This window comes from Micropterus dolomieu, linkage group LG11 (assembly GCF_021292245.1).
Source record: "Micropterus dolomieu isolate WLL.071019.BEF.003 ecotype Adirondacks linkage group LG11, ASM2129224v1, whole genome shotgun sequence".
In the NCBI taxonomy this organism is placed as follows: Eukaryota; Metazoa; Chordata; class Actinopteri; order Centrarchiformes; family Centrarchidae; genus Micropterus; species Micropterus dolomieu.
The window spans coordinates 16692689-16704986 of record NC_060160.1 but is presented as its reverse complement, the minus strand read 5'-3'; the positions used below and the strand labels follow the sequence as shown (position 1 = coordinate 16704986).

Below are 12298 nucleotides of genomic sequence, written 5' to 3'. Positions count from 1 at the left end.
GACATGGCATATATATTAATAATCTAATTTCATGCAGTAGTTGTTGTTGTCTATATACTCATGTAAAAACATGTTTCACAGCATTACATGCGTATGCCCTGGTACTATTGGTGTGATATGTCAGTGTAAACACTGGGAATGCACCTTATAACAGCTTCCACAGTGCACACCAGCTCCTCCGCTCCGCACTCCCGGGTGTTGATGGGAGGGGGCGAGGTCTGGTACAGATGGGTCTCCGCCGCAGCCCCCACCTCACTGCTGTGGTGGTTGACATGGCAACGCTTGCAGTAGCGGACGGGCCGGTTGCCATGGCGCCCACAGCAGCCAGCAGAGAAGCAGGTGACCACCGCCCTACGTACATGAGAGCTGCAGTTCTACAAAGCCAAGAAACGAGGAAAGGAGGAGGAGGAGAGATTATTTTATTTCTATTCTGGGCAGCAGGCAACAAAACAAAAACATTCTACAATCACAGCAAATCAGACAATAAGACAAGCGTCTAAAAATAAACATATTTCCAGTCCTCAAAAGCAACTTACTGCACTGACAATGAATATCTCCCTCTCTAATATGCACTTGTGTAGAGATGTTGATCTGTCTACATCTGCAGTGAGAACACATCTTTATGTGTCCCCACAGTGTCTCAGGTTTCTAAAAATAAAAAGCATGGCACGAGAGAGCCATCCTAATCTGATCAGCCCCTAATCTTGTGCCATTAGAGGGATGCAGTGCTCCCTATCAAATTAACATATCTGTCCTCTGATGGTGGGTTCTCAATTCCCCAATCCGGCATTCAACAACATAAAAAACACTACCCTGATGTTACTGATGTTGTTTACAGTCTGTTCTAACTTTTGGTAACATGGTGTATTTATAAGGAGCTATTCTCAGATGAAGAGTAATGTCTCGGTTAATAATGACAGAGCTGGTGTACATCCAGGTGGGAGTTTAAAGGGCTTTCTGAAATGAGAGTGACAAAGCCTGATCAGAAGAGTAGGCTGTGGATTATAAACTGCTGGGCAAACCAGGAAGGAGGTCGGCCGTTTCCCCTAACAACACAGGACGGCTGCTTGGCCTGACGGAAATACCTGAGATCATCTCATAGTCAGTTTTCCCGGTATCTCCGTGGAAACTAGCAGGGAGCACATGCCCTCTGCAACGTGTTTAACAGCAAACTAACATCACGCCCCAGCAGCTTCATTTGAAATGATTTGGCCTTTACTAAGCCGCTCCAGTGAATGGCCTTCACGTTGAAGAAAACATTTCAGGTTCATAAATAAATGGCCTTGCTGTGGATCAAAGGTAAAATGGATTTCATGAAACGTTTTCCACAAGGTTAACAGGTTCAATTTGTTTCTGTTTTTAGTGAAAAGCATGTGTAGCCTACTGTTTGATTTGTGTTCTGAGTTTGCAGTTTAAAACAAACCACAAATTATTGTCCTAAACATGGAGACGCATTGGACAGTGTTTAATATGAAATTGTGCTGTAGTGGGAGAGATCACACTGAAGATGAGCAAATGAGTAGAAAGTTACATTAATGTTCATGCTGCACTACAAATACAAATCTTACCTTCTTTTGACAAATTGCAGATATCTCTGCTGTAAAGACAAATTAGCAAAAATGTTCAATTTGCAAACAACAGAAATACCTTTTTTAAAATGAGTAATGTCTTTCATTGAAAAATAATAACCCCCAAAAACTTTATAAACAGTTTATAGTAGCTTTTATACATGGAAATAATTTATAATAGAAACAACCCACTGCTTAAAAAGTTCTCTTTCAGGTGACTGAACTTTATCTACCATATTTAACTATGGCTATGAACATAATCACAGTAAAGAAACAATTGTGTAGTTATACAAACCTCTGTATCAGATTAGTGTGCTACAAACCTGTATCTTCTGTATATTGTAGATTATAATGAATATACTCCATGTATATGCCATTTACTGTATATATGTCTCTTTGTCTGTGAGAGAGCAAGACAGACTGAAAGAAACACAAACACCTATATGTTTGTGATCTCTCACCTTGGGGTAGGAGAACATCAACAAGCCATTCAGCGTGGTCTCTGAAAAAATCAAAGAAATCTATATTAAAGGCAAACTGCTCCTCAGAGCCCATATGTAATTCTACCTAGCGTAGACGCCACAGTCTAAACTTCCTAACAGAGCTGGGACACAAAACATCATTCCTCAAATGAATGTAATTATAACATGCTACACGCTGGAAAAAAGAGAAACAAAGGGCTGCTGTGTTTTGTGATGGTGATCTCATTATCAGCACAGGGAATTACGTAACCATGGCGATGTATTTCCCCTGTGTTAAAGTGAGGAATAATCAGGCAGGCAGTAGGTGATTTATGTTTGAAATGGCATTATTGATGGAGGGGGAAAATCCGGGTGATGAAGAAAAGAGGTGAAACAGATGCATACCCTGCTATCCTTTGACTGCACTCCTCGCAAATATAGAGAGGTGGGGGCTTGTCTCCCAGAGCAACAGAAAGAGTTGGATCTATACACATCTGCAAAGTAAGACAGGTAGGGTTAGAATAAGGATGTGGTAATTAAAAGGTTAACATACTCTGATGTTTTATTTTCATGCAGAAACACCTTCTGCATTTAGGGACTGTACAAATATCAGGGTGGTTGAAGATAATGTTTCACTTTTCAAAAAGTTATATAAGACTGATACATTATTTGTCATACATAATTTAAACCTTGATGGAATCATTTTCATGCCCCCAATTGATATGAAATTAGCAATTGCCCAAATAATGGCAAACATAATAAAATAATGCATTATGCATTCTGTCAAGTCATTCTTTATTTTTGAACCAAGAGGTATCACTTATATAAAACATTTTGACACATTTGACTTTATTGCAGTTCTGTTTTCTGGTGAGATGCAAAACAATATCAAGGCAGGGTTTGTCATAGAAAAGTGACAATGACATGCTCTCTGAAGAGATAAAGTTCAACCACTAAGAAAAAACATCCTCCCCTTTTTTACACCCCCTTCCCTGTGCCATAAACTACATTTACTATGACAAACATTTTCCATTTGTGCCTCTCACATAGAACTCTCTAAGTGTATATCATGATCTTGCCCAAGAAATCATGTGACACCTCTACCTGTCTCCCCACGCCTCTGTGTGGATGGCTGCGTGCATATGCTGCACTCTGTTCCCCTGCAACCCGTGCCTGGCCCTGTGCTAAACCTCAGTGCTCATGGCCTCAATGTTCAGATGGTGCACAGTAATTTACTGTGCTCAGTTGATGCCGCTCTATCCTCAAGGGCTGCGCGGGGGCGCCGCTCCAATTACGCCCCCCTTTCCCCGTACCCCCCTCCCTGCTCCTGGTAATTGAAATCCGGACCCTGTCCATGCCCCTGGTCCTACGCCATTCGTCAGTTTTGAGCACAGTTGAGTAAAGGCAGGCGCAGCTGAAGCAGAGCAGCAGCAGCAGACTCGTGTAAAGTGACATGGATGCTGCCCGGGCATGCACTGACTTTTTATTTACAGAGGGCTTTTCAAAAGCAAACATGCTGACACACCAACACGCGCGATTAAACTCGGCAAGGCAATCTGGCACATGCTCCACGCATCCCCGATGAAGTTCTCAAAGGAGGCAGCTTCTGAATGCAGGCTGCACTGCTAATCTACCTTCTCACAGTAACAAGGAGTTATAGACATAAAGGGATGTGGGATCTTTTTCACGCATCCAGCAACCATAAATGTACTGGTGATGTAAGAGTTAATGTTTGGCTTATTTAATATATCTATTCAGGCTGAAGTCACCTTGACAGCAGGTTTATTGATGGCATTGTGGCACTCGATATGTTGACAGTGGATGGGGTTCCAGGCTGATCCAGCAAATTGAAGAGAGACAGGAGATTGACAGCAGGGCAGGAGAAAAGGACAAAATGGGAGATAGGTAAGATCTGTAGTCAGTTCAAGGACAGATCAAGCAGCAAATGTGACATTAAAATATACTGACCTGTGTACTGCAGCCCCCTGTATTCACTTATGGCTCCTGGTGGCTTCAGGTTTGGCCAGTAATGAAACAGCATCTGCACAGCTGGAGGCTTTACTTGGGACGGGCCATAGGATATGACATAAAGAAGGTCCTGCACACAGAATAAACAACAGTAATTACAAAGTGCAACAACATTCAGACATTTTTTTTCATTCCAGCATCATTTATATCTATTTTGTTAGTCAACATCATGACTTTTCTATTTGGATTAAAACCACTGTGCTTTACACGAGGGACCTTACAAATGCTTTTTATGTTTAGAGAAGTACCTTCCACACTTCCTGTTTGTGCTTCATTAGACACTCCAATAATTGACAGTGATATACTAGAAGAAAGCAGAGACCAGCATAGAGAGCCATTACTACACAACATTACAGTGTAAGTTATATTTGCATGCATGCTTCGAAAGCAGTCAATATGACGGTGTACCTGGATTTGAGGTGTACTGCATTGCAATCATGAGCATAGAGGAGGCAGACAGATTGACATAGGCTGGGACTCCCCCCTCTCTCCGCGTGGAGCCCACTACAGACGAGCAAGGAAGAGAATGAATGATAATCACTTAAAATCACTATCGCATTAAGATAGATAGTAGTATAGATAGTAGTGTTGGTTTATGTGATTCAGGGTGTTTTGAATTGTGAAAAGTGAATTAGTTGTCTGAATTATCTTACGATAAGTCATACTTACATATAGCCATGGGGAGGAAAGAGGTGCTCAGGTACTCAATGATGTCTTTATGGAGGAAAGGGGGAAATGTGGCTAAAGTGGAGATCATAGTATAGGGCAAAGTGCTGAGAATATCATCACTGAGAAAGGGCAGGAGGCAAGTTGTTGTGTAAAATATGGACTGTCCCAGATCTGATGAGAAAGGGAAAAGGCAAAAAAAAAGACAAAGAGATATACACAGACACTCATTCAATTTACAGTACATACAGTATTCACATACTGTATGCAGCCACAGCCACACGTGTCAAAGTTACATGGAATTTCTTTCATTTAACAGTAAAACAGTGAAAAAAACATTTGGATTATGAGCTTCAGCTGGGGGCAGTCAGCTTTCTTTAAAAGCTGCTGTTTGCCCTCTAGTTTGCATTCTAGTCAAGGAGATGGATTTTCATGCTTTCAAGCTTTTTTTAACAGTGGTAAAATATTCATGAAAAACAAGAACACTGACTGTGATGCAGCCTTGGGCCCGTGAACAACAGTGTGGAAATAAGTCATTCTCAGATGTATTCTAAATGTATCAAAAAAAGTAACACATTACATTTGCCTAGGTATGTTTTCCACTTATATATTTGCACATGACAATGTAAGTAAAACATTTCTCCCACTTTACATAACAAACATGCAGTCAAGTATGATACACAGAAGAGAAGGCCTATGTCTGGTGTATCCAATGGCTTATGAACGATTAAGTTGACAGGATCCAGCGTGCTCCCAATCACCCCATGCATCCCTCAAGATCCTCAGCAGGACTTCTCTCCTCCAGTTACAAAAGAGGCCAAAAAAGCAGCAGTGGCTTCATGCAGGCCAGGCGGCTCGAGGATGATGATGACAAACAGTGGTGCACTGGGCCTTGACTCACCATGCTGACCGTGCTGCAGCAGGGGCACCAGGTCAAGCAGGGTCACGAGGGTCACATAGAGGCCCTGATAGTCCAGAGAGGGGTACTCTGAGAGCTGAGCGTCCCGACTCTGCTGCCCCTGCCCCCCGCGGTCTGACGGGGCATCGCGCAGAACGCTGTAAAGGAGGGAGCGAGTAACTGTAGGGTTGATGGAACTGACTTGTGGTCTTAGAGATGGGGTGAGTGGGAATGGCACAGGAAAAAGACACATGGTCATGGGCACGGCCAAATTGGAAGCTTCCTGGTTCTCCTTCCTGCCTGTGCGGGACAGAATGCTGCTCCGGGGCGGGAGGGGAGGGTAGGGAGGGTAGGGGAAGGGAACAAGGGAAAAAAAGAGACAACAAAGACACAAAAAAACAGCACATTACATTGAAATGGCACTACAGAGACAGCGTAAATAGAAAAAAACAAACCCAGATAAACCCCACATAGGATGCAGTGTCTCACTATTTGACTGTATCACTGAAGGCACGGGCAATTTTTCCCTGCTTTGTCTGTTCAGAGTGACTTTAATTCAATTTATCTAATTTTGTCTATCTTTGCACTTGGAAAACAAAAAAAAACATGAGCACAAACTGCAATGATCACTGCATCTCATGCGTATCTGGTGACAAGGAGCAAAAATATAAAAAATGGCATGTTTTCAGTGGCAACCCCATACTTCTCCAAAAAGGCACAGTGCAAAATGACTGTCCCTCGATGGCTGCCATCTTCCAATCAGCAAGGTCAGAGGCTACCATTCGAAAAGGCCAATGAGCCGTGGAATAAAAAAAAGAGAAAAAAAAGAAATTTCCTTGTCTTTAGTGGGGCTGTCAAGGATGGGAGTGACACCAAATTGGTTCGGGAAAATACAGAGGTGACACTTTTGAAACATGCTTCAGCCAGTAATAAACATGTGTGTGAAGTTAGATCAAGTGCTCCTAGATCACAGCACATGTTTATTGCACCAGAGAAATAATGTCCGTATGCATACGTTATGATACTGTACCAGTATCATCAGGAGAAATAATGAGATCCAACAGGCATATGGATTCGGGTTTCTAAAATAAATGTAACAACTAATCTACGGTAGAGGAGAAACTATAATGACAAAGGAATAGGTTGTATCAGGGGGAGATGACTGGTAGCATTATGTTTGTGAGCTAATGCAGGATGGACAATTGTGTTTGCTGTCCCCTGGAGAAGGTGGTGGACATATTCAATTTTCAGGGAGGAAAAACAAAAGCAAAAACTAGTTGGGTTGAGTGTGGAGAGTCTAGGGTGGAGGAGGGGGAAGGGGGGGCCAGAGAGCATTGCTCTTTTTACTGCACATTATTAAAGAGCTAAGCTGTTCTATCAGGCAAATGACTGGGATTTATCATGAGAGCCCAGATTATAAATGCTGATGTATTGTTTTTTCAATTTTTAATTTTATTTTGAAATGTCACTCAAAAAGTAGAGTTACAGTATTCTCTGCAAGTGAGAAAGGGGATTTCATTAAGATTTTCTTAACATAACATTAGATACATAATGTTAAGCCTATAGCTTAACCGCTTATACTGTCAACAGCAGAATGTCACATTTTCTGATTTATCCCCTCAAAGTTATACTCTGTAAGATTTTAGTCAGTGTAGATTCATTCATAAAATCTGCACTTTTATGCAGCATAAACTCAAACAGGACTAATTCACAACAACAGACTGTATCTCAGAGTATGACTTTTTCACTGCCCATTTCGCATATAGAAAAACATCATTATTTTGAACAATGAACATAGACATAAACAGACACACTCACACGCATACATTGAACATATACACGCAAAGACACACACACACACGTGCACACACACATACATACAAACGACACAGAAAATTACACACATATACGACACATAAAACACATGTAGAAATGCACTGGTACAGACACATGACACACATTGACTGTCAAACCCTACACTTTCAATACAAAATCACTGACTGTGTAGCAGTAATTCAAAGCATAATCAGACCTCCTAAATTAATAGATTTTCAGGTGTGTGAGGTAGAAAGACAACTGTGCTATATCCAAAATAATGTCAAAACAATACTAGATATGATATTTGCTCCCTACAGTCATGTCGTCGTAGTTTGGCATGAAGTCAGCATGGCTCACTGATGCAGAGAGCTTCGACTGACTTGGACACATATGATAAAGCTAGGTCTTTATTATTATTATGTTTTATTATTATTATGTTTTATTTTATATTATGTCTTTAAAGAGACATAAATATTTTTGTCAGTAAATAGCCAAAATTAACCCTTCTTTATTTTCTTCTCCGCATCTGACCTGTGCTGAACCTAAAATTGGTGTGTGAATCAGCAACCACCTCCTTTGGCCATTTCAATGTTTCTTTCCAGGAACATGACACATGCCTGCTCCACTTTTCAAGGTTCACTACTCCCACTTTCTCACTCTCACTGTTTCATTTTCTCTCACTTCCTTCACCCCGGGCTTTAGAAGGCACAGGTGTATGGATAATCCTGGAGTCCCTGCTGAGGAAATCAAGACCCCACTAATGGTGGGGGGAATTATTTGTTCTGCATATTTGAGGCTCAGGTGCTCTGGTGAAAATATCAAGCAACTTTTAAAAGTGGCATCATAGCGAGTGATTCTTTTCGCAATTAAATGACACTGCCCATCAGAGACAAAATCGTCACTTGAGTTTACACAGATTCCCACAGTTGCAGCCCCTGTCACGCTCCATCTGTGCCAAAGAAATATGAGAGGCCATGTTTAAAACAGCACAGTGGCTGCTGGGCCACCCTTCAGCAAAGCATAGGGTATCCATAATACTCAGCAGAGGAATAATCCTTATGGGGTTGAGGAATAAAGTATAGAATTAAGGCCGGTTGCCAATCTCAAATAGATTGCACCCTAAGCTGAAAATAATGATAAAAGTAGGACATACAAGTTCTGCCTCCAGTAATCTCACCCTTTTTGTAAATTAGCTGATAAGTTAGGACAACACTACTATTTTCTGTGAAGCCAGTGGGTAGTAAGACTAATCCAACCATATGACATACAGAAATATTCCATCACTGTGGTGTATCTTGTCATAGAAAGAAGCTCTAGCCGGGGGTGGAAAAAACGGGAAAAGACACATTGTGAAATAAGATGTGTCCAAAATGGCTGCCTACTTGACCTGTGTTGGAGGAGGAAATAACATGCTGTTCCTTCCTCACGCTTTCACAACACCCAGGGGAGTAGACTGACCCCGCAACTGCAGAGCCGGGGAAACTGCCCTCTCCACCGGCCCCTCTGGGAAGGACACAACAGGCTGCTCAAGGGAAGTGTTCATCTAGCAGCAGAACACTGAATCAATAAACACCACTGAGTCGTCTATCCCAGCTGCCACTTTAACACAACACCATGCCTACATAGGAAATATGCTACATTCTCTATTTCTTTTCTGTCTTTCAAAGCAGGGCAGGCAGGGCAGTAGACGGAGTTAGACACCTCCCTAACATTCGTTTTGACATACTAAATTCACATTAGCCCTTTAACGGTGTCATCCCTTTCAGAAAGTGTGTCAGAAACATACTACTCTTCCTAAATATGCTAAATATCAAACATTCTACAGTCTGTTACTTCACCTGTTTGCTCCAGAGCAGGGTACTTACCTGAGCAGGGTTTGGGAAAAGTATTTCAGTGTGTTTGCAATGTCTGTTCCGGAGGGCACAGGGTAAATATTGTGTTGCACACGGTTGTGATACTCTTGCAAGTATCGTATCTTAGAGGCAACTAGACAAAATAAAAAGCAGAGCAACAAGCAAATCAACACTAGTGAGACTATCATGGAGATCAAACATATTCATCTGAGTACAAAGATGAGGCAACATGCATGAACGTGCACGAAGCTGCTCTGTTGTTGTTTGTTGGCTAAGATTCTCACTGGGCAGCACGTAATGCGGATGCTCCAATTATCATGTCAAACAAAGAGTCTATGTTCCCATGGCTCTCTGGTCTTCACCAGGTGACCTTTTTGGTACAGCAGTGAGGTCAAAGTAAACCCTAGAGGAGGCAATGAACTATTGCTTACAGAAACAAGCTTGTGTACAAAAGGTTGCCAGTTCAAGCCCCAAGACAAGCTGGGGAAATGTGGTCAGTGGTGATCATGAGAGAGGACTTACTCATCCCCTAACAGATGATGCTGAGGGGACATTTCAGCAAGGACAAGAGATGTGTGAGTTCAAAAAAGTTGGAGAGGGTGACCCATTTTCTGTGACTTTGGGCAGTAGTGTTTAGCTTCCTCCCTGACCTGTAAATGACAAACCCCAAAATAAAAATAACAGCTGCAGGCTTTGAGCATGTGTGGTCAAAGCCTGTGCTGTAATACACACTGCTGCACACATGCTGCTGTCTCAGATGGTTATGTTTCAAACATTTTGATGCCTAAAAAAACTAATTAATTAATTTTTAAAAATATAGAGATTGTAATAGAGGTAAAATCTGCCAATATGTTGTTTAATAGAATAAGCAGGGTTAATATTTTTCTGACATTAGCCTGATTAATTCCATATAGGCCTATTTACCACTAAACAATATCAGCAACACACAACTTTAAGCCAATTGACATTGGAAGCCCCAAACTTGACCCCATATTTTATGTCTACTACACTTAAAGAGGGCAATATCTGATTAAAAGTGTGCAGAGATCGTTCAGTAACACGGAAGAGAATCTGAAGATAGAGGCTGCTTTCCACCTGTTAAAAAGCAATAGGGGGAAACGACCAACTGCCGTCAGGACGGTGTGATCAATCCACATTATCGATCAATCTTATGCCACCATATTGTTCTGTAAAGAATCTGCCAGGTCGACCTTGAGACCAGCAGCAAACCTTAGCTTTTCGCACGCACCTCATCTACCCACGTCAATCAAAAAAACATCATAACACGAGTGCGATCTAACCACGATATTGTTTTTCATGAACATGCCGAGAAATACAGAAATATCCAGAGGCTCCCTGTGTGCTCTGAGCCCTCCAGCCATCCTCTGCAGTGAGAGGACGTGTTGCAACCTGCCATGGCAACCGCGGTTTTCATCACCAAGGACAGCTCCCCTCGTTCGCTTTCTTGGTTAAAACAAAAATCACATTTCCAGTTTCACCCACGACAAGAAAGGGGAAAACGCAAACACAGCCGTACTTACACTGTTCCGCCTTCGTAGACATTTCGCAGACACTTGGGGAAACATAAAACCCAGACTGTCAATTGTTTTAGTGTTTTTTTCCTCCCCGGCGTTGTGTTTCCCTCAGTCGTGAAAAAGTGAACATACCCCCCTTGCAGCCCAGTCTCGGCTTGATTGTACCACTCTGCGCGATAGATTTATAGGCTACACTATGGCTTTTTAGCGGTGGTGCGGTCTTTTTCGCGAGATTTTAGCGGAATTAAATCGACAACCCTTTTTGTGAGTCAATGTAATTTTAAGAATTGTTTTCTTCCACAGCGGAGAAGAATGTTGATATACATCTGCCACGGCGTACCTTTCCAAATGGACTGATCCGGTTTTGACAAATTGTCATTCAAGAATTCCAACAACCGTATCAGCCACTCAGAAGTGATTATAGGAGGGAAATAGGACCCTACCGAGGACCCCACAGTGTTTGCCTACATTTTCCTTCCTATTCCTGCGCATTTGTGTATCTGTGCGGCATATAGCCTAAAAGGATATACATGCAACAGATGGTTGTCAGATTGTCATAATCATAATCATGACGTGTCCTGGAGGGAAATTACATCTTAACATAGGGTGAAGTCAGGTAAAGTGGGACACTTTTTGGTAAATTGCCTTTTAAACAGCCTAAATCACTTAGAATGTATTAAAATTGTATGTATTTTTTAAAAATAGGTTGTTGTGAAGACATCTATGGTGAAATTAAGCCAATTTATTGATTTATTATCAAATTGTTTATCCTTAAACATCATCTGTCACCCTCTTCGGGAAACTGGAAGTATTCAGGTTGAGTGGGACACTTTGTTAGATAAAGTGGGACACTATATTATTTAAAGTTAAAATTAAACATTAAACACATGAGAAATACTTTTTACAACATTTAATAACACATTAATAGGCATTTTAATATTATATTAACATGTATAATGTGTTAGCATACAGTAACTCAAAGAGATATAATTTGGTTAAAAATATTCAACAATGTGTGAAAAAAAAAATCATGTTTGCAAGTAGCCTAAAGGCAAAATGTCTTCAGTTTATTAATACTAGGCTATGTAAGTAAGTTATTAAATGCATTTCTGAAACTATTTGGGGCTTTTACCTGATGCCTCTCATCAGCCCTTTCACTCACTTTTGTAATGTCAATTTCAGGGTGTTCCATGCCTTGGCTAAAAACCTTACTTTAGGTTCCTGTCCTTTATATTCCTCAACTTCCACTGCCATTTTCTCTTCCCTCCACTTGTTGAGTTTTCTTCCCTTCCTACATTGTTGTCCTTACCTTCTCCGCATGCCCTGCCCACCTTTCACTAATTCCTCTCTCTTTCTGTTAATCTTTTCTTTGTATGGGTGCCATTTTTTGTGTAGCCTAGTGTATTTAAGAAATTACCAACCATAAATTTGATACTCAGATACATTATTCTTACCAACAACTTTAAAATGT

The 12298-nt window shown here is 41.3% G+C and overlaps 1 protein-coding gene across 1 annotated transcript in view; it reads right to left on the bottom strand.

Moving 5' to 3' along the window:
* LOC123979142 (protein unc-79 homolog) overlaps nt 1–11061 on the bottom strand; it is a 36812-nt gene extending 25751 nt beyond the window's left edge. The window contains exons 1-12 of the mRNA XM_046062905.1: nt 10834–11061; nt 9305–9425; nt 5625–5938; nt 4727–4897; nt 4466–4561; nt 4306–4361; nt 3998–4127; nt 3799–3863; nt 2435–2523; nt 2030–2070; nt 1569–1597; nt 145–374 (exon numbers count right to left, since the gene is read on the bottom strand). Coding sequence (XP_045918861.1) covers nt 145–374; nt 1569–1597; nt 2030–2070; nt 2435–2523; nt 3799–3863; nt 3998–4127; nt 4306–4361; nt 4466–4561; nt 4727–4897; nt 5625–5938; nt 9305–9425; nt 10834–10855 — 1364 coding nt within the window. The 5' untranslated portion in view covers nt 10856–11061. The remainder of the gene's footprint in view (nt 1–144; nt 375–1568; nt 1598–2029; nt 2071–2434; nt 2524–3798; nt 3864–3997; nt 4128–4305; nt 4362–4465; nt 4562–4726; nt 4898–5624; nt 5939–9304; nt 9426–10833) is intronic.
* Nucleotides 11062–12298: the final 1237 nt, after the last annotated feature.